The following is a 23,873-nucleotide window of genomic DNA, read 5'->3' on the forward strand; positions in this document are numbered from 1 at the left end:
GCACATTTTCATTCAGTCGGGGTTGGGTGTTCGAGAGTGGAGAACGGGTGTGGAGAAGGAGAAACAAGAAAGTGAAAGAAAGTGAAAGAAAGTGAAAGAAAGCGTAAATATAAGTGTTTGTTCTCACCGTGTTTGTTTGTCTCCGTGCACCGTTTGTTAAGTGTTAGTTTGTTTTGTCTGTCTATTTATTTTGGCTTAAAGTGCCGTGTCCTGTTTTGTTTCAAACCTTTTATTTTCTGTTCTGTTATTAAATGCTGAGCGCGATCACGCGCCCAGCTTCACCAAACCCCAAATCTCTGTCTGTTTATTTCCTGCTGCTGGTCTGACGCCACCCACTCCGGACGTCTTTGTGACAAGGACCAAAACACAAAATTGAAGATCTGTCTGTATTGCAAGGAAAATGTTGGACTTTGAGGTTGGATGGTAAACAATATGCTACAGAGAGTGTCAAAGTAATGAAGATGTGATATTACTGGTACAGTCCACGCTGGAAATGAGGTGGGGCAACACATCATCAATAAATATTTATTACATAAATATTATCTTGATCAGTAAAAAAAGGGTTTAAATAAAAAATAAAAAAATCTAATATAATAATGGAATACATCTTTTCCCATATTGTTTCCAATATTTAATAGTTGTTTTTTTGCAGTACAGACTCATGAAATATTATCTGCCACTGAGATAAAAATATATTTCTTGTATTTTTGTTATTTATATACCTTATTTTTGCAGCTTATACATTTCTCATTTTAAATTATATTTCAAAATGTATAAAGTTATGTATGAATGCCTTTGTTATCATGTTATTTCCCTCACTTTCGCGAGGTGACATATGACTTACTATTATTGTATGATATTGGACTCCAAGCCATATATTCCTCTATATGAATATTTATGAATCTTAAACAATGAATACTTACCAAAAACAATTGACTTTTTCTTGAGAGTAATCAAACTGTATGCCTGTACATTCCATTAAATCTAAAGTACGAATAGGCTCTGCACACTTTGAAGAAAGAAAGGAAATGTTAGGCTCTTCTTTATTACAGGCCAATCTAAACTACACCATACTAGACTTAACCATTACTAAATTAAGAAAACAGAAAAACAACCCAGAACACTGTTCTAAATGTGTGATAAGTATGGTTGTGAAACAACAATTCGTTTTGCAACATTTTCTGTTTCCTTCATCACATCCTGCTGACTTTTTAAAACAGTTTGAAAGATTAAAGTACCCCTGTGACCTCAAAAGAGCCCGCAGAACCAAGTCTAACTACCAAATACATCTGTTCAACCATTTATCTGCCCCCCTGCAAAATTTTTTTAAAAAAGAAACCAACTTACCATTTTATCTTTGAAATATTTTAGTTCATTCCTATTTAACGTAAACCACCTAGTTTTCCAGTTCTGCAAAAAAAATAAAAAAAATAAAAAAGAATTAAAACAATCTGAATGAAGTACTGGCAAGTTTTAAAAGTATATCAAGGATTATTTCAACAACACTAGAGGCATGCTTATTCCCTAGTGCTATGAATATTGGTACATATTATTGCCTGTAGAGTATAATGTTCACTAAAATCAACAAACTTGAAGATCTCGATGTCTTCTATGTTGTAAGTATTCATTGACAATGGCGGTGTTTCCATGCAAGTTTTAATTGCGCTACTATGGTGCAATCATGACGTGTCACACGCAAATGACGCATGATTGTGCTCGTTCCAAAATTGCACGGCAAAAAAAGTGTGTGACTCAAGTGTCATTACACTTTGGTAAAGCACGGTAAAGTGCGCACTAATTGGCCTAATTAGTCCCATAGCAACAAACTCCACAGTCATGCAAAATACTTAACGATAGACTTCCATGAAATAACACGATACCTCCTCCACTTCCTCTATGTAAAAGAACGCTCTTCTCTGGGATACGGTCTTTCTGTTCTCCTCTGTAGCGTAAGTAAGATTTTCCTTATCCCAGTCTTAATAATACAAATCAGTTAAATATCCATCCATCCATTATTATCAATCCGCTTCTCCTGATGAGGGTCGCGGCTAAATTACATATAAATTGCATATAGAGATGTTGATTTATACCATTATTTATTCATTTCAGCGTATTATGAACGATGCATGAGAACTACTAGATCGTTATGACCAGCATTATTATCATAATAATAATACTATGAATAATGTAGCTTTTTTCCCGCAGGATGTTTCAAGCTTCCACCCCTTCTGACAGCACGCAACACCAGGTCTGCTGGACGGATGAGGAAACTCGCTCCCTCCTCCAAATTATTGCGTTCCTGGGGGTTATGGATGAACTGGATCGACCTCGCCAAAGAAATGCCACCATTTTCACCAGTATTACCGGTGCTCTGGCTGAACTTGGTATAAATAGAACGCTCCTGCAGGTACGAGATAAATTCAAGAAACTGAAATATCTGTACCTGCAGGAGAGACAATGCCTGCAGTTCTCCGGTCAAAGCTAGAGGTCCCAATTTCAGTTCTGGGAGGAAATGCATCGGTTAATGGGTGACCGGCCAGTGGCAGTGGCAGTGGCATCGGACCATTTGCTGGAATCCTCATCCTCCCAGACGTCCTGTGAAATACCAGCCCCATCAATACAATATGGTAATTGCGCCAGCCACCATTTACTTTTCTAAACTAAAATATGCTACCGTGGTAAAGTTAGCTTGACGTTTGATATTCGTTTGATATTCGACTCAAGCTAACCCGACATGAATGAAAATGGTTGTATCTCGCCAACCACAGAAGCTAGAGTGCTCAAACCAACTTTAATTTAAAGGAGACCAATTGTGAATTATTTCACAAGTTCTCCTTTACATGTGAATCAAACAAATAAATTGTGAAAAACAATAGCATACAGCATATACGCACACAGCCTACCTGACACGTGTAAAATGAGCTTTATCTCCTCAACCACAGCAGCTACAGCGCTCAAAACAACTTTAATTTAAAGAAGACCAGTTGTGAATTGTTTCACAGCTTCTGTTTTACATGTAAATCCTAATAATAATTTGTGAAAAAACAAATGGTTGGGGAAATCAAGCCATTTTACGCATGTCAGGCTAAGTGTGTGCGCATATGCGATATGTTTTGTTTTTCACATATTATTCTTAGGATTCACATGGAAAACAAAAGCTGTGAAGCAATTCACAACTGTTCTTCTTTAAAATAAAGTTGGCTTGAACGCTATAGCTGCTGTAGCTGCTGTAGTTGCTGATCCAGGTGCATCGTCTGATGCGCCTGGAGTACAGAAGGATGTACCGTCTGATTGCATGCACTGCTGCCAGGCTGGATCGGCAATACAGCCACCTCTTGAAAAGGCTGGACCACGCTGATCAACAGTACCAAGAGGTGGTTGCGTTGCACGCCGAACTTCTGCGCATAACAACAAGAGAACTGCAGGCGCTGAGGTGGGCACCCGTTCTGCTGTGTGCAGTCCTGCCGAATCAGCCGTCCGAGAAGTTTGTACAGAGCAATACCCACTCGCTTCTGCAGCGGCACAGGTGTACGGACATGTACTGGTGATGGCTCCACGTCCACCCGTACAAGTTCCACCAGTTGGTCAAACATAGGTCGGATGACCCAAAATGTTTCAATCCTTTGTTCATCAGAGAAAGACTCGTGAAGCACAACCTCCTCCCACCAAACAGAGGGACGATGATGCGCCCACATTCGTCTTTCCTGCCGATGCACAAATAAAGGTCTGTACATAGGGACAAAATGGATGATGGTGTCTGCTGGAAAGAAAGCTCTAAATAAAAAAGCATTAGATGCACGATTCCTTTCCTGCAAACCCATTGCATGGGACTGAAGGAGTTCTTCCCATACAAGACTTAATCTAGCCAGTGTTTGTCTGCGTCTTCTCCATCCATCCATTTTTGTCGCAACTACGTTGTAAGTAGGCCTATGATTTTATATACCCTTATAACTAATTAGCAAATACACACTAATTATGTATTTATTATATTAACAGTGTTTGTGTAAGTTTCCACATTTTCTGTATAATTAATTTTAATATTTCAACAAAGTACCAGTGTTTGAAACCAACACATCATGAGTTGTTTTTAATATATTTGTTCCACATTAACACGTTTGTGATTATTGAACGCATAGTCCTTTTGTTTAGCACATTAACAGTTACTCAGTTGGCTAAGACTAATAGATATGGGTGTGTGAAAGGACATCAGTAGCCTAAGAAGCATAAGAAAAGCAGCAATGGGAATTGGTGAGTGCTGTCGGTTTTTGTACACATGCTACTTCTACCATTTCTAGAACAACTAATTCTAAACAATAATAGTAATAACTATTATTATTTTCTTCTTCTTGGCAGCATGAACCGTTTTAACTGCAAGCATTTTGCATTCTAGACAGATGGGGGGTAACCTTCTCTTTATCTCTGCCTAGCGCGTAAAGCCTCATGTAAACCCCTATGCATTATTTGAACGATATCCTTTATCGCACAACATCTCTTTTCAGCGCGTTTGGTGATATTTAAATAAACCCTCCCATTATTTTATTATTAATGAGGTCATTTGCATTTGGACGACTAAATTCTCTCTCTAAAATAAACTCTCATGTAAACGAGGAAGCAGAACTGTCATGACCAAAAAAGCGCGAGAGATCTGTCGTCACGCTTTTCAGTTTTTGCTTGTAAACTGCCCCAATGATTCGAGGTTTTAGTTATGAATAAAGTATAATGACTGCAATGATAAATTAGGGTCACGCCATTGGTCATCATCACAAAGGTTCCTTACCTATATAGGTTCAAATGTATTGGTTTAATAAAATGTAATCCTTATGAAGGTAAACATTCATCTCATTACGTGTTTACCATTAAACAACTTATTTATATTATAAATAACCAGCAAAAGTAATACAAAAACATTCATTTTTTCATTGATGTTACTCAACATGAGAGGAAACATAGTTCTATGTCACCCCGGTTGGAAATTCTTCACCTTGAATCCTTCACATTATATTTACCTGGGTTGAGAATTCCCATACACTTACCTTAATTATTGCTCCTTGCTTTATAAGATAGCCCTCCTTTGTCCCCAGCTTAGTCCCCACAAAAAAGAGAAGATATTTTAGGATACAAGTGACCCAGAGATATAAAACATATTTCCAGGGGTGGCTATGTTGTCATATACTGTAAAGATAGGTAAGAACTGCATGACTTATTCAATAAGTGAGGTCACAGGATAATTAAGCATTAGAATATTTCTTAAAGGGAATAAAAGGATAAGTGAGATCCAGGATTATGACTTTCTACCTGAAAGGAGACACCATCCTATGAGGTGAGATCTCTGACAGAACCTACCCGGTCAGGACCCGGTGTCATGCAGGTCGGGTACGCAATTTCACACTATTTTTGATAAAGCAGGGTTGACCTGGGTGACAGACGCAAGTACACAATGCACGTATCAATGCCCCGGAAGCAGCTTGTTACTGATGCTTCCATCCAAGCTTCTCTGGATTCAACCGTCGGCCCAAATGTTTCTACATCCCTGCTGCAATCTGACTCATGGTGTGTCTCAAACAACAAAAATATGACAGAATAAACAGAAACGTTCCTTGAGGAAGTGAAACTTTCACACAGGCATGGCTGTTTGTTATTGCATCGGCTCACGAACGGCCATCAAGCATTTTGTCTCACTCAACCCGAGTCAAAGCGTGACAACCCACATCCTGAGGTGGGTCACTGGGATCCGAGATATATTACATTGTGACATTAGCCTTGTACTTCAATAGCTACTAATATACCTCTACCACACCCTCCATTTAAATATATATATATATATATCGCTTTCCCTGATAACAGTTTCTTACAAGAAGTTTCAAAGACCACAAACCTGCTCACAGTGACTACTGGCCACAGAGCTACAAAAGGGGAACTTACCGAATCAGCGTTGGCAACCAGGTCATTCTCTGTGCGCCCGCTGTGCATGACTGTGTGGACGTGCACAGACTCATAAATAGATGGCTCCTCCACTTCTCTGGGATAGGGACATTTCAGTAAAATAAGAGTTCCTGCAACAGAACAGAGAGGCACACTCACTTGCAACTCCCAGCCAGGGGCCTGTGCTGCACTGTAGACTGAGTGGTGCACATCTCCTCATACTTCTATGTACTTAAACCATATTAAACTGGTTTTCACTCCTCAGTGTCAGTGAGTTAACACATGTATTTAGTGAAATGGTTTGTTAAATGTCTAGACATCTTCATAAGTGAAGGCATTTAGTAAAATAACATATTTGACAATAAGGGACAAGATCATTACTAAGATTAAGAAACTAAAATGGTATTTGCAGCTCCCAAAACATCCCAAATAAGTGCTGTATCACAACTTTAATAAAACAAATTATGGTAAATTCCATTACCGTTTACTTTTTTCAATGAATTTAGATTTTTTGCTATTTTATCTTTTTTTTTGTATTTTTTATTTTATTTTGTTGGATATTAATATTTTCTAGTAATATTCATGGGTAACTGATAATTACCCATAAATACACATTCTTTTCAGCAGTCACTGATTACATTAACTGTTCTGGTTTTTATTTTTTTTACTTATGCATGTACAATTTTGTGCAAACCAATAAAGCACAAGGTTTTACTTGACAAATAGTATGAGCTACTTCAAAGCATGACTTCCTGCCTTCGCTAAGATTAAAAACTAGACAATCAGAAGCAGATTTCACATGTAATGTACAATGGATGAAGAATGACCTACTAATATCACTCAGGCATTACAAAATGAGTAAACAAACAAGAAATTATGAAATATAAGAAATTACCCACAACGCTATTGTAACGTTGAGTTTGTTGTATATGTAGTGCATTTATACACTATTTGCCTGCCAATAAAATTGATAATTTTGCACTGCATCCACTTAGTTAAGGTCAGACTAGCCAAGATCTAAACCTGTTACAAACTGAAGCAGGTCCTTGACTATTATTGGCACTTACTGTTCCCAGATCCTGGTTTCTCTCAATGTACAATTGCTCATTGATCCCATCAATCTAGTAACCATTGACATGCCTGCATCTATACTGCATTTTGCCTGGTTGGGAGATGGTTTGTATGTTCAATGAATTAGGGATCCTAGCCAATATCTCAGGTTACAGAAAGTAAAATATACACTTTGTGGATCCACTGAAACATTCAGCCCTTGCTGACATCACAGTCGGCTCTCTTAACCTCCCTCCACTTCCTTTCCAAGACTTTACTTTCATGTTCAACTTCTTTTTTTTTTCCTGTATCTCTTAGTTGTTACTTATTTTTCAATATGTTGTAATAACAGTCTTCCAGCTGCAGGCTCCCTTTCATTTCCTTTATTAGTATTCCCACATTAATATTCTATGATGTAAAATGTTAAAAAGAAAAAAATCAACCCATAAAAATTGTTATACATTTTTATAAAATATGAATCTATTTTGGTCCATGTTGTTTAAGTACCTAATAGATAAGACTGGAAAAATAGATACATTTATTTAACTCAATATAAGTATCTTGCTGCACTACATCTACTTACAAATACAAGTCCCGTTAATAGAGGCACACGGGGAGGGGATTGTACTCACCAGTTTCACTCCCTAAAAGGGGTTCGTTAGCAAAGTGGCTGACAAACTCTTTAATCGATCGGAACTCATTAAACCCAAAGGTGTAAGTGGTGCCAGATCGTGTGACCTGAAAGTGTTTGACAGAATCTTTTGCTCTGGAAAAGAAAAATAAAAAAAAAACATGGTATGTCAGTACACATCCCCCACTAAGGCTATAAATTACATGTGCCTACAATATCTCAATGTTTCACAGGTATATTCACCTTGCATGGAGGGGATTATAAAAATGATTAATCCGTGTAATAGGTAACTAATTGAGCAGTTAGGCTTGCCCGGTGCTGAGCTGATCGGAAGGTCTTGATTGGCTGGGGGGTTTGCCCGGGGAGGCTGCGCAGAGCTCAAAAGGAGTCTGCGCCACAGCTCAGGGCGACTGCACTGCCATGCTACACAGAGGGGCGCTTTGTTTACATCCAGGAGAAGAGCATCCGCTCCGCAGGATAACTACTATGGAACCCTTCAACTGCAAGAGGGTGCCTGTGAAGGCTCTGCTCAGCAAGGACCGTCACAACGACCCAGAGTCGCTGGGAAGCAGGGACTTCAGGAACAACAGCAGTAGGTTAATTTAGGGGATGTTGATCCCAAATAGTATAAAGAGGGTTTTTGTAGTGTAGGTTCCTGGAGCGTGACTTCCCTTTTAGTGAGACTAGCACTCTCCTTGTGTGGCAAACTTTTATTTTTAGCTTTGTTTTGATTTGTTTTCTTTATTAAGACTCTGCATATAATGCAGTTCACAGCATACCTCTGGAAAGCGCTTTGTGATGGTGGTCCACTATGAAAAGCGCTATATATATTTTATATATATATATATATATATATATATATATATATATATATATATATATATATATATATATATATATATATATATATATATAAGAAAGAAAGAAAGAAAGAAAGAAAGAAAGAAAGGATTAAATCTGACACTAGGGCTACAATTGCTGGTAGCCTAGTGGCAGCACTTGTGTTGAATAAAATCTGTGCTCCTGTGCAACGTGTCAACACCCAATGCTGTGTCTGCCTCATGATTATTCAGTGACAAGCCACACATGTAACACTTTCCCCTGTTACACTGTGTTACTAGATTCAAAATGGAGTTTGTATTAAAAAGGCTGCTGCTTTATAAGGCAGCCCTTTATATCACTGACACATACTGTCATGCACTTGCATTTCCGTTATGAGGCAGAATACAAAATAGCATCTCTTAAGTATGGCTTTCGACTCCAGCACAACATTAAAAGAGGGGCAGATTATTATTAGGGCTAATTTAGTTGGTTATTCAACACTAAATCATTACTACAACCTATTATAATATTTAAAGGGAAGCGAATACTCTTTCAATTTTTCAAAAAACTATCTATCTCTGTAAAAAGGTTAATGTTTATTAACAGTACATGCATCCAAAACTTAAATGCAAAGGAAATACAAGTTTATTAACGTTCAACCTTTCCATTAACTTTAGCAATAGCTGTCCTTCTAATCACTGTATGGGAGAAGTGATTATTTCTGTTACTCATGGGAAGAGAAAGTGTTACTTTCTTAAACAAAAGGGATGCTGGGTACTTTACCTGACAGAAAGAGCGTAGCAGTTGGGCCCTTCATGGCTCTTCCGGAGGAGGTAGCTCCCGTCCTTCCCATTGGAGAGGAGAAGGGCCTCGGTGGCATGTCGGGAGAGGCCATTGTGGAACCACCTTGAAATAAGAGGGTACAGATGAAGGACATCCTTCCAGGATCACAGCTCAGTTCAAAGTGAGCCAAGGGCAGTCAATGTATGGTTAGCTGGGCATTGGTGAATTGGGAGGTTGTTACACCTCAATGCAATTTTCCCTTGTAAAAAAATGTTCTCTTTCACCATCACAATTTTCCCCTGCAACACTCTGCCTAGTTGTAAATATAACTGTGATAGTTCATACCCATACCAGCTTTCTCTTTATAAAGGGATGCCTTTTACAACAAGTGTTGAAATATCTAGCATTTAATTTAATAACCTGGTGACTGTTCCAGATTATGCCACATTGCTAAGCAGAGACAGAGCTTGCTCTAAGGAAAGTCATTCTGCTATATCAGCTGTTAAGTAAAGGTTCCAAACATTGTACTTGTTACTTACGAGGATACCCAAAGATAAACCACTCAACCCCATTGGGAGCCAGGGGGTTATCCTGCTATCTTAATTTGTGGAATAACTACCCAATCCTCTATATAACCTCTGAATATGCATCATTTTAATTATGATTTTTTCTTAATCTTCACTTATTACTATTTCTATTGGCATCAGCGTTCTCTCTAAGCTTTTTAGATACTGAGAAACTTGCTGTTTTGACTGAGAAAGGGTAAATTATCCTATCATAAATGCAGCCCTGTCAGTTGTTATCATAGGTATAGACTGCATGCTTAACTGGTGGTGTGCATTGCTGCACTGCCTTCAATTGTAACTATCTTTAGGGCTACTGATTTTCCATTTTTGGGAATAGCAAATTCTGTTTTTCAAAAATGGCTAATTCTGTTTTTTCCCCACTTTTTATCAACATATTAATAATTTAACATGGCATTTGAACATAAATATAATGTTCATAGTTAAAAAAAAGCAAATTAATAAATATTATCACAATTCTTTATTTTTTTATTTTCATTAAAGCCAAGAGTTATTTAATAAGGCTCTTGTTGCTGTAATAGTAAGTAAAGCACCTGAAGACACTTCAAACCTGTCACAATGTTTATAGACATCATTTGGCTCATTGCTGTCATTACAACAATCACGGAAATTTGAGAATTATATAGCAACAGTTCAGAAAACCAAATGTCCAGCACAGTTGTGAGAACGTTAGGTTACTTATCGAAACCCGAATTAAGTTACGCGAGGGAGAAGGAATGGCAGCATATGAGGGACGCACAAGCACTGTCTAACCCAGAGATTAGCAGTATGAACTTACACCCTCAAGGACCCTTGTGCCTACAGAAGGCAAGGCAGTGTCTACCACATTAAGGCGGTAGAACCTGGAGAAGGTATGCGGCATAGCCCAGCTAGCCGTAGTAAAATATCAGACATCGAGGCACCTCTGAAGAGGGCCCAAGATGTAACCAACCCTCTAGTGCAGTGTGCGGCTACCCTACCAGGTGGGGGCAAGCCAGCAGTATTATATACAGTCGAGACTGTATCCACAATCCAATGTAACAGACGCTGCTTAGAGAGGGGCTGTCCTGGGGTCCGTGTCCCGTGACAGACGAAGAGCTGGTCAGATTGACACAGAGCTCTTGTCCTATGTAGCATCTCAATGCCTGCACTGGGCAGAGGAAATTTAATCTCTCAATATCCGTTGAAGCAAACGGAGGTGGATGGAAGGACTCCAAATCCACAGACTGATTAACGTGGAAGGCTGTGATCACGTTGGGGAGGAAAGCAGGGTTGGTGCACAGAGACACCCTGCTGCCATCCTCCTAAATACTCATGCAGGAGCTATGCACAGACAGCACCTGCAGCTCACTGACCCACTTAGCGGAGGTGATAGCCAAGAGGAAGGCTGTCTTCATAGACAGGTACTTCAGCTCTATGGAGTGTATGGGCTCAATCGGGGACTGCATGAGAGCCTCCAGTACAACATTAAGGCTTCATTCGGGGAGAACAGTCCTCCTAGGAGGGCGTAATCACCGAGCGTCTTTAGGAAAACAAAAAAAATGCGTGCGTAGGGCTCCGCAGTGTATTGAAGCACTCAGGCACCAAGGGTGCAGACACACCAAGGACACTGAGTGAGGTAGAATACAGTACTGGTGCACGAAGGATTGGGCCACCGAGTGCAGGTGTTATTGACATGCTGTGGCGCTAAGCACCGAGGCATGGAGCATCTAAACACCAAGGGCGCTGAAGTACTGAGAGGCACCTAGCCTTAACCGCGTGAAGTCAACACAACCCGGGAGCACCTAGCATATACCGGGGTGGATACACAGGCTCGAGTGGCTGTGGTAGACAATCAGGAGAGCAGTAATTAGGAGCAGTAATAGCAGTAATTTTTTTTTTCTTCTAACTGCAAAGGCAGTAATAGGAAAACATAGAGGCTTATACACACACAGCAATTCAGCTATGGGAGAAACACATTCACCATGCCAGACGGGTGACCAGGCTCGCCAAGTAGGCGGGCTGAAAGAAGCCTGCTGATTCTACTCAACAGCAGGACACAACAGAGCTGGATCCCATGGAGGAATCACGCTGCTACTAGTTTTTCTTTTTAAACTGCTAGACAGTATGGGCAGCAGTGTGGAGTAGTGGTTAGGGCTCTAGACTCTTGACCGGAGAGTCGTGGGTTCAATCCCAGGTGGGGGGCACTGCTGCTGTACCCTTGAGCAAGGTACTTTACCTAGATTGCTCCAGTAAAAACCGAACTGTATAAATGGGTAATTCTATGTAAAAATAATGGATAAGGGTGTCTGCTAATAAATAAATAATAATAAAAGTAAGAAAAAACACACACAACAGCACAGTTGTAAGGGTAAAATAGCAGTCACCACGGCAGTGTGTGTAACTGTTTTTTTTTTTCAAACCAGTGCGCCGAGTAGACGGCCTGAAACAAGCCGGCGGATACCACTCAACAGCGGGCCGCAGCAGAGCTGGGTCCCGGTGGAGGAATCGCGCTTGCATTATTTATTTATTTGTTTATTTATTTATTTATTTTATTTCTAAACTGCAAGGCAGTGAAATAAAATAGCCCAAAACTCTAAAACCTGGGCCACCTGGGCCTTAAGGTCCATAATATCCCTTTCCTGCTTGGAACGCTTCACCCTTCTCACTTGCCGAGATGGGGAGCGACTGTGGGCAGCCTGCGCATCGGGGATGTCTAACAGGGGGTCCTGGGACAGGTCATGGAGGAGGGGCTGGGTTTCCAAGAGCTGCCGACGGTCCGGCCATAAAGGACGCGGAGCTCGCCCTCGTGGCCCTCCCCAGACGAGCTTCCTTCACCCGGGCCTGGAAAGCCTCGCAGATGTTACAAGCCACCTCCTTCTCGAGGGCCGAGGTGTTATGTTGCAAGCCCAAGCATCGCACGCGGAGGGAATGCTTGTCCTCCTGCGGGATGTTGGCGTTGCAGGCCGTGCACGGGTGGAACCCCCCCTGACATGGGCCTGGTGTTCTGCATGCCGTGCAGAAAGCACAACTCACACAGAACTCAAGCATTAGTAAGTGCGAACGCCGTGCACTCACCCACTAGCGCTAACAGTACCTAACACTGTGCACTGTATGCCCATGCAGCAGTGTAGAATCAAGCACCGCTCGACCCGTGCACCGGGTGCACCACGTGCGCCGAGTACTGTGCCGCACCGAGAGCTGTTGCGCTTGGTCTAGGCAGTGGTATACACCGCGCACTGCCGGGGGCTGTGCGCACCGCGTACCGTGCACCACGTGCACCGTGCAGCCCTATGTGTGTCCGCACTAGCCTTATAAGCGGCCCGAGCGCTGCAAGCACCGAGTACCGCGTATGCAGCGCAGTGACTAAGCACTGACGCTGTGGCCCTGGGCACCTTGAGCAGTATACACTAAGCAGCCGTGCACCGAGATACCTGAGTATCAAGGCCGATGCGTGCGCTGTGGTACTGCAGCACCGGACAGGCCGTTACGCAGAGTGCCTACCCTAATCGCGTGGTTTAAAACATCTGGTCAGCGCGTAGCTTGTACCAGGTACCAGGGGGACACAAGGCCGAAGCCGCGGTGAGCGAGTTAAGCAGACAGCAACGCATGGAAAGATAGTAAAGGGGAGAGCACTTTTTTTTTTTTTTTTTGGGCCCGAACCTACTGCAGTGGGCGGGCCTACACAGCCAAGACGGTCTACTCGACAGCGGGGATGTGGCAAAGCCTAGCCCCATGGAGGAGACGCGGCTGGAATAGTCACTCAACAGCGGGGATACGGAAGGCCTAACCCTGTGGTGGAACTGTGTACTCTCCGGAAGAAAAGTCAACCATTCGCAGATGACTGCACAGGCAGTCGTTCACACACGACAGATAGATATAAAAGGTGGCCTACCACTCAAGCGAGGAGCCAGCTTTCAGCACGAATGCAAGGGAAATACAATCGACTCGACTCAAGAAGCTCTTTTCTTATCAATACGCTCAGCTAAACACAGAGGTCTTACCGTACCGTCTGAGAAGGAAAAAGAGAAATGGCTTCCTTTGGATAGTAGTTTTATACCCTCGGTGGGGAAGGGGCCTATTGGCAGCTTTGATATAAAGAGGTCAGCGATACCTACCCAATGGGCAGGGATATCCCATACATAATGTTTGGTGGTAGTCTTCGAATTGAAAGGGAACTGCAAAGTTCATGAACAACACTCTCCATAGAGGCAGAATCGCCAGACACCTGCTTCGCCCACCCTACTAGTGCTCTGCATGAATATGATGTGCATTTTTACAGAGGGAAATCAGAGAATCAGCTAGACAGACACAAATATGCTTATGTTAATGCTTTGCAAGAACGCTCTCAAAATTATAGGTTTCCCTCGAGAGGCTGGAGTCTCGATTGAGGTTGATATTTATGATAATAACTTGCGAAAGTCAGTAAACTGAGTGTGAAAGTTGTTGCCAGTTACCGCGAAAATGCACGCTTTAGCCTTGGAGGGAATGCTGATTGGCATGTTTATAAAATTGCCAGTATATTTTACCTCAGAGCATGATGCTGCCACCACCATGCTTGACTGTAGGGATGGTGTTGACTTGGAGATGTGCTGTGTTGGGTCTGCGCCAAACATAACGCTTGGCATTTAGACCAAATAGTTCCAATTTGGTCTTGTCTGACCACAACACCTTTTTCCACATTATTGCAGGATCACTCAGGTGCTTTGTTGCAAACTCTATACAGCCTTTGAAATGGCTTATGTTTAGTAATGGCTTCCTTCTTGCCACCCTGCCATTCGGGCTACTTTTGTGAAGTGTTCTGGATATTACTGACTGATGCACATTTTCTCCCATCTCAGCCATTGAACTCTGTAGCTCTTTCAAAGTTGTCGTTGGCCTCACAGTGGCATCCCTCACCAGTTTCCTCCTTGCCCGGCTGATCAGTTTGGAGGGACAGCCTGATCTAGGCAGTGTCTGGGTGGTACAATGCACCTTCCATTTCTTGATGATTGAGTAGAATGTGCTCACAGGTATATTCAGAGACTTCGATATTTTTTTGTACCCTTCTCCTGATCTGTGCTTTTCAATGACTTTATCCCCGACTTGCTTTGAAAGCTCCTTGGATTTCATGGCTGAGTCTTTGCTTGAAATTCATTACCTGACCACGGAACCTGAAAGAGACAGGTGTTTTTATTCTGAAATCATGAGAACCACTAAATTGCACACAGACAGAGGCCATTCAAGTAATTGTGTGGTTCGTTTATGTCATTTTGTGCACCTGAATTAATTTAGGTTTGCCACAGCAAACGGTTTGAATACTTGTGCAATCGTGACTTTTCCATTTTTATATTCATATTAATGATCTATCTGGTCAGGATTGAGGGCAAGATGGATGGAGCCAAATACAGGGAAATTCTAGAGGAAAACCTGTTTCAGTCTGCTAGAGACCTGGGATTGGGACAGAGGTTCACCTTCCAGCAGGACAATGACCCTTAACACACAGCCAAAGCTACACTGGAGTGGTTTAAAAACAAGAACCTGAATGTCTCAGAATGGCCCAGTCAAAGCCCAGACTTTAATCCGATTGAGAATCTGTGGCAAGACTTGAAAATTGCTGTTCACCAACGGTCCCCATCCAACTTGACAGAGCTTGAGCAATTTTGCCAAGAAGAATGAGCAAAAATTGCAGGATCCAGGTGTGCAAAGCTGGTAGAGACTTACTCAAAAAGACTCACAGCTGTAATTGCTGCCAAAGGTGCTTCTACCAAGTATTGACTCAGGGGGGTGAATACTTATGCAACCAACAAATTTTTTTTTTTTGTTTAATTAACTTTTGTGTCGCAATAAAAAATATTTTGCACCTTCAAAGTGTTAAGTATGTTGTGTAAATCAAATGGTAAAAATCCCAATTAAATCCATTTTAATTCCAGGTTGTAACACTACAAAATGTGGAAAAGTCCAAGGCGGGTGAATAGTTATGCAAGGCACTGTATAAATATATATATATATATATATTATATATATATATATATATATATATATTATATATATATATAATTTTTACATTGATATTTGAGTACTGTATATGAAAACAATTACAAAAAAAAAAGAACCACGTCCTCATTTCATTTGACCTTTCTTTAAAAAATATCTAAATAAGCTGCCTTAGAGGAATCTCTTTTTAATTTGGTGACCCCTTATTTTTATTTCTGTGTTAAATGTACCGGTATATTTTATCCTGCAAAGTTTAAAGAAAATAGAGACAATGGGGTACTCATATTTACGATTAATGCTATCTGTTGCATAGGTGTGATAGCTCTATAAGTATTTTACTTTATCACCTCTTTTAGTTTAATAGAAGAAAAACAATGATCCAATCAGAAACTGCAATACTGTAGAAAACATCCATCCATCCATCCATCCATTATCATTAACCGCTTACTCCTTGACAGGGTCGCGGTGAGCCGGAGCCTAACCCTGCATACACAGGGTGCAAGGCGAGACTACACCCTGGACGGGACGCCAGTCCATCGCAGGGCACCACACACACACTCACACAGAGGGCAATTTAGAGTGACCAATCAACCTGGATAGCATGTCTTTGGACTGTGGGAGGAAGCCGAAGTACCCGGAGAAAACCCATGCGAACACAGGGAGAACATGCAAACTCCACACAGACAGTACACTAGGCCGGATTCGGACCCAGGACCCTGGCGCTGTGAGGCAGCAGCGCTAACCACTACGCCACCATGCTGCATCAGTAGAAAACATATACAGAACAAATACCATGTCATAATAAATGGTAAAAAATGCAATATCTTGAAAAAAATAGATTCTAAGAAGTAACCATTTCATATATAGAAATATTGATATATGCAATGTTTTCATGCAGGAAGGGCCTGGTTTGCAGATTGGACACTGGAGGATAGCATAGAGATAGAGAGAGAGCAAGATGGAAAGTGGAAATCAAAGAGATAAGATGCAGTTTCTTAGACAGAAAAGGGACTCGATTTGCAGCGGTAATCATCAATAAAATAGAATCTCGGAATTTGATATTATGGAATTGCTACTGTGTAATGTAATGACTATACCCGTTGTGTAGAAATGACATCACAAAGACAGTAGGATCATTTATTCACAAAAAAAAGTTTTTGAAAAGTGAAAGATTTCACTCTGAATATCACCATGAGTCTCTGCATTCACTTTCAATATGATATCGGATCAAACGTTGCCAAAGTGAAAATAAAAACCCGAGATCTCCCATGCAGCTTTGACGTTGGAAGTTATTCACAATATTTCCACACTGTCCCAGTTTAAGGACTTAAAAATCTGGTCACCTTATCCATAAGCCCATCCAAAACTCCTCTAGATGTACCTACAAAACACCAAAACATGAGAATACTTGTGTATATATGTTGAAGATTTACAATAAATAAGTTTTAATATTGTATATATTGTTTGTTTTTCAAACATGATAGGGTACAACATAACCACTTTAGAAACAGGCACTGTATGTACTTTTCACTACCAATGCCACTTCCTACAGTTGGATGAAAGCCTAGAATGTTAAAAAGCCCAATGCTATCAACAGGCCTTATTCACAAAATTGTAAGGACAGTTTTAAGGACTGTTTTGTTTTGTTTTGCCCATTTTGATTAATTCAGTTAAGTTTTCAGTGCATGAGACCCCTGTCAGCTTTTTAAAAACAGTTTCATGAGTTGGTTCTAAATTTTCAAATGACTTTTTAAGCTATGAGAATGTTTATACCACTCTTCAAAATGATGTGCTTAAAGAAAGAAACATTTCCTAAAACTGTCCTTAATTTTGTAAATAAGGTCCAATATGGTTAACTTGAGGGCAGTGTTAACCTTTTTCTGGTAGCTTCTGAGCTTCGTCTCCTGTAAGTCAGAGTAAAACTTGCTGGAGGAGTCCGATTCTTACTAGAGAGAGCCAGACAGACAGCTAAAGTAGACTGCAGGTTAAGATTTTGGACCCTGCTATTCACAACACTTTAAGCACTGTTTTGAATAATGACGTTTGCTGTCATGAAGCCCTTTGCGATTGTTTAAAGAGGGTTAGAAGACCAAAGCTTTGTTTAACCTATGAGAAATATGTTTATAAACAACACAACCTTTAACAGTTTGTACAATTTTGTGATTATGGCCCATCAGCTGATTTCTTTTGGATTGAGATAAACAGGAGAAGGAAGACGAAATCTCTCCCAGACCAGGATATGTATCCTGAAACTACAGTCAAATGTTCCCTTTCCAGGAAAAAAATAAAACTCTAAAAACTAAGCTTTTGCTCCAGTAAAAAGTTTGCTCTAGTTTTCCGTAAATTAATTTTTAAAAATGGCCAGTTAGTATACATAAACAGAATATTAATTGAAGGACTCCTACCCATACCTTTCACTTAGAAAAACATCAAATATTGTGCTATAGATCTTAAGCTTGTATTACTGGCTGTAAACAGAACTTTTGTACACAGGAATGCCAGTGGTGTAATTTGGTTAATTACGCCTAAGAGGAATGCCACTGGACAACACAATTAACCCTGAACCCAAAAATACTGTAAAAAACTTAACTCATAAGACACAGGTATTGTTAATACTGTGTGCTGCTGTACTAAACTTTCAGGGACTCCCAATGCTACCTAAAGTTTGGCTTCTTTTTAATTTATTTTGCAAAGAAATTGCACAGAAAACAAGACATACAAATGTGTTTAACACATACTTTTTTTGCAGGGTAAAATAAAAAAAAAATCCCGCTTAAAATAGAAATAGAAACTAAAAAGAAAAAAAAACAGACTGCTAAAGGAAGTAACATCAAAAAATGGGTTCAATGTAGTAAACACACAAACATTCAACAGGGATGTTGATGCACTTTCAGCTCAATTGTAAAAGTAAACACTATATGTAGACTTGCAAATGAAATGACTAGAGAGATCACAGAAAACACAACTTATAGGAGCCTCATCCCCCCCACTGCTCTCACTATTATTTTTAAACTTAGGCTGGGACCAAATCAAAACTTTGACAACCCGCTACTCGCACTTAAAAAAACTGTATTTAATAGCGTTTTCTTTTTTTTTGTAATTATCTTATTTCTTCTACTCATAAAAAGAGTATAAGTCCCAGCCTTAGTTGAATAACATATGTCTACATTTACTGATAGGTACAAATACAATAAACACCCTAAACCACACCAGGCTCAGGTGTATTATGTTACAATTAAATTAAAAAAACACCAAAGCTGGACATAAACAACTGTTATTCCTTTGCTGAGTTCTGTGCTGGTTCAGGCTGTTAGCAATGATTGAAATGGGTCGGTACTGCCACTTCTAGATTCCAAAAACTTGCATACCGGCACTTCTTATAGCCAGAAATATAATCTAAATTGCATATAGAGATTTTTGAAAGTTGACGCTGCATGCTTGAACGTGTAGAGCTCCTGGGAGTTGTATTTCTCAAGTGTATAGGATTCGAATCTGCTGATGAGTCTGCTTGCTGTTCTCGAAGCCGTGAAGATTTTTTGATTGGAGTTCTGTTTAGGAAGTACTCAGTTTTAAACATGTGAGTTACATATTTTGGTTAAAATGTTGCAAACTCTTGGGGGGCTCCCGAGAGGCGCATCCAGTAAAAGCACTCGCTAGAGTGCAGGATGCGCTCTATAGCCTGGACGTCGCGAGTTCGAATCCAGGCTATTCCACAGCCGACCGTGGACGGGAGCTTCCAGGGGGCGGCGCTCAATTGGCCGAGCGTCGCCCAGGGGGAGGGAGGGTTAGGTCGGCCAGGGTGTCCTCGGCTCACCACGCACCAGCGACCCCTGTAGTCTGGCCGGGCATCTGCGGGCTTGCCTGTAAGATGCCCAGAGCTGCGTTGTCCTCCGACACTGTAGCTCTGAGGCGGCTGCACGGTGAGTTCGCAGTGTGTAAAGAAGCGGGCGGCTGACGGCACACGCTTCGAAGGACAGCGTGTGTTCATCTTCGCCCCTCCCGAGTCAGCGCAGGGGTGGTAGCGGTGAGCTGAGCATAATAAAATAATTGGCATTTCAAATTGGGGAGAAAATAATAAAAACTAATTGGCTAAAAAAATGTTGCAAACTCATGGATAACCGCTATTTCCCCACACCCCTCGCCCCCCATTTCTCTGAGTTCTGGCACTTTTGTTTCCATTTCAAGCACTGGTTGTTAGCAACTAGGAAAATATAGTTTACCAAGTGCAGAAGGCTTTTCTTTATGAAATGAATACTCCTGTTTGCTATTTGCTTGTCAATGAGTAGGGTTTGGAGTCAAGGATGGTGAATGGAGCTTGCAAAATCTGCATGATCTTTTCTAAGGCTCGTCTAACAGCATTACTAGCTCCCCCCTCTATTCCTGCTCACTGATGTTTCCTACTATTGTTGATGAAGACTGTTCAGCCCAAACGTTGAATGTTTAGCCATTTTCTCTACCAGATATTCAGGGTAGAAGAAATCTATTGTGCTTTTACAGCCTGCAGCACTTCAGCCTCATTCCTAGAGAGCTTTATGATGATTTCATCTCAGTAGTAATAGAATGGCTAATACCAAACGTAAAACAAAACTGAACCAAATATTTGCAGAACAGCGGAACAAGTGTGAGTTTGCCTGAATAAAACAGCATGTATGTTGAGTTGACTTGAATTTAAAAGAGCAAGTATGCAAGACTTTGAAATAACTACTGTACATGACCACATTTCAACAGCAATGTATTTTTTGGAACTGTATGTGGCACACTGAGTTTCATTTTAAAATTACAACATGTTTTTAAAATATCATGCTGTCATTATAATAGTTTTCAATAATCTATGTATATAAATATCTACTGTATATTGCCAAATTTTAACAGCTTATCTGTATTGTATACTGCATATAGTCGTCTCATGCAGCTTCATTTTTATGTTTTAACCAGGATTGTTTTATGTTGCCTCCCGTTCATCCATGCTGACAAAACACGGTGCACATTTTTTTGCTCAACGTTCTTTCCTGTGTCCCAGTAATAAAATCAAATGTAAATGTAGTCATTATATGCAGTCTGAGAAATAAAAGTGAATGCAAATGCAAACTGGGAACACAGAGCCAAAATATAAAACGACAACAAAAAAAATGTTAATAGCTTCAAAAGTATAAAAAGATTTTATTAAGAAAAACAGTTGTCAAGTATCAACGATCTGAAACAATGTTACCATTGAAACAAGCATGTCAGAAACATACTGTATGTCCCCCACCACGGCTGGACAGTGAAAATTAGAGCTATCAGTATGATGAAAAGCTTGATGACATTAATCAGCAGCATGTACAGAACAGTATAGAATGAGAAATGGCACAGAAATGTTTAATCACAATTGGAGACGCGGTAATCCATACATGCATATACATATATATATATACACATGCATATATATATATATATATATATATATATATATATATATATATATATATATATATATATATATATATATATATATATATAAATAAAAGTAAGTGTGACATAAAGATGGCCTGATGGACGGACAGACGGACAGAAAATAGAGTTAACAGGCTGTTTCCTCAGGTATTTTAGCGGTAAATTGTGTGGAGTTTGTTGAGAATATCAGTTGATACCTCCCACTGCCTTCCAGCATGTTAATAAAGCCAGGCCATGAGACAGATGTTTGCTCGGTTCAGTTTAAAAATTGTTAAAGTCGATGCAGTACATCGAGGATGTGTCTTGAACTGCAAACTAACTATTATACATTTTAAGAACTAAATCAAATCTTTAATCAATTAACAGAAATGTAAGTCTTATTTAGGTGCCCTTCATATTTACAGACACTGTATCAGCAAAGTCACTGTCCCATCAAATACTGACAACTGCTGCCTTTAAACCGACATAATTGTAGAGCCAGCATTCAGATAACATTGTGCAGCAAAATAAGCTCAAAGCATATACTGTACAGCACATTAGCTTATATGCAACGCAAGTGTCATTTGGCACAGGGACACAGCACTGGATAGATATGGGCCTACAGTAACAAAACATCAGTGGAAACAACAACAAAAAAGGGGATTTTTGTTCTGTTTTTAAGTAAACAGGTCTGTTCACTAGTTTCAAAGCATGAAGCATGATATCTTCCTCCTTGTGTACTGCCAACCACTGGCCCCAAAACAAAAAACAGAAATGCTGTCTACTAACATATTTAATTTTCCTGCAGAAATAACCCATTAAACGTTTCTGCTGAAAGTTTTCCTTGGACAGCATTTATTAAAACACTGTGTCATAGTGTATGCAGAAATGTCACACTGCACTCATCCATACAACACATACAACAAGACCACTCCTGATCTTGTCCAAGTGGTTGAAACTGGCACATCGCTGGTTTTACAGCACCACCAACGTGTTCTATCTCACTGTACTGCACCTCAGCATATTGTAACCGCAGCTTCATTAACAGCCATCTTCCCACAGAAAACAAAAAAAAAAACACTTCCCTGTTGCACTTGCAAATAAACATTACCATTAAAAAAAAAAAAAAAAAAAAAAAAAAGATTGAACAATTGTTTCATGTATTGTTATTCTGGCCTTATATATATATATATATATATATATATATATATATATATATATATATATATATATATATATATATATATATGTGTGTGTGTGTGTGTGTGTGTGTGTATGTGATTTTAGTTTCTTTATATTATGAATGTTCTGTACAAAAATCAATAGTGATGTATTATTCTGTGTATTAATGGTTGCTTTTTTTATATAAGTTGTTAGTTCCTACCCCAATAATTCCAATTCACCCTCAGGATCTTCTTGAGTTGAAGTGCCCCCTGTATCAGATTCACTCATCGTTCACCTCAGACCACACTTCTTCGGCGGTGCCTTCGCTGTATCAGCAGAGCGAGAAATGCCTAATTAAAACTAAGTTTAATCATTAACTTCACAAACATTCTTTCTAATTGTGGACATAAACTGCAATGTTGCTAGTCCCAATGACAAATAAGTCTGAAAATGAGGAAGTTGGTTTAAATAACGCCTCCGAAAGAAAAAAAAAAAAAAACCAATGGAAATGCCGAGCATTGTGGGAAATGTATTTTTTCCTCTCTAACTAATGCTTGGTCTGTTTGTCTTCCTGTTTTTTTTTGTTTTTGTTTTTTGTTTTAACCACCTGTCCTAAATTCCTTCTAATCACTTGAAAAGAAAAGTTTGTTCATTAAGACCTGACAAATAAAATAAAAAACCAAGAACATTTAATTTCATAATTCTGTATTGTGTATCAGAATAAAAATATTTTATAGATGATCATCATTTTATTAATAAGTGTGTAAGGTTTTTTTTTTTTTTGTGTCTCTTATAAAACTTTACTGTGGTATTGTATGGTAAGAGCACAGCAATATTTATTGAAATAGTGACGGAGTAACGTAAAGAACAAATATGAATGCTAAATAATAATAATAATAATAATAATAATAATAATAATAATAATAATAATAATAATAATAATAATAATAATTGTTATTATTATTATTATTACATACTATGACATATTACATGTAATGATATTAACCAGAAACATCATGAATAGCATTTGGCTGCCATAGAGGACAGATTTGCCCTTGTTTTTGTGTATTCAGTATTCAGTGTGCTTATTGTTTTAACTGAAACAAACATGCATACATACAAACATACACAAAATGAACTAGATTAACACGTCTAATATTATTAGCTCCATAAAAATTGTGATGTGATATGTGACTAAGCCACTAAGGGGAGCTGTTACTATGTACAGTACAGCGTGCACCGAAATAGTAAATCAGCATATCAGTCAATTGTTCCTTTATTTAACCAGGTAAAAAAAAACAATAACACTAAAACAATAAAACATATATACTACTACTACTACTACTACTACTACTACTACTAATAATAATAATAATAATAATAATAATAATAATAATAATAATAGTAATAAAAATTGAGAACAAATTCTCACTTACAATGGTGACCTGGCCAAGAAAGCTCAGAGTCTATCAAAGACAACATATAGGTAGCATCAATGATTAAAAAAAACAACACTGGTGTGACAGCATAAATCAATACATACAATAAACTAAAATACATACAATAAATTA

At 39.4% G+C, this 23,873-nt stretch overlaps 1 protein-coding gene across 2 annotated transcripts in view; it reads right to left on the minus strand.

Annotated features, from left to right (window-relative positions):
* The window catches only part of LOC117409351 (dual adapter for phosphotyrosine and 3-phosphotyrosine and 3-phosphoinositide-like), a 36,582-nt gene extending 13,811 nt beyond the window's left edge, over positions 1-22,771 (minus strand). For both annotated transcript variants that reach the window (XM_034015270.3, XM_034015271.3), the window contains exons 1-7: positions 22,523-22,771; positions 9,209-9,331; positions 7,605-7,738; positions 5,923-6,053; positions 5,034-5,081; positions 1,348-1,410; positions 924-1,009 (exon numbers count right to left, since the gene is read on the minus strand). In XM_034015270.3, the coding sequence (XP_033871161.2) occupies positions 924-1,009; positions 1,348-1,410; positions 5,034-5,081; positions 5,923-6,053; positions 7,605-7,738; positions 9,209-9,331; positions 22,523-22,590 (653 nt within the window). In that variant the 5' untranslated portion in view covers positions 22,591-22,771. The remainder of the gene's footprint in view (positions 1-923; positions 1,010-1,347; positions 1,411-5,033; positions 5,082-5,922; positions 6,054-7,604; positions 7,739-9,208; positions 9,332-22,522) is intronic.
* Between the last annotated feature and the right edge of the window lie 1,102 nt (positions 22,772-23,873).

Source organism: Acipenser ruthenus, chromosome 2 (genome assembly GCF_902713425.1).
Source record: "Acipenser ruthenus chromosome 2, fAciRut3.2 maternal haplotype, whole genome shotgun sequence".
Classification (NCBI taxonomy): domain Eukaryota; kingdom Metazoa; phylum Chordata; class Actinopteri; order Acipenseriformes; family Acipenseridae; genus Acipenser; species Acipenser ruthenus.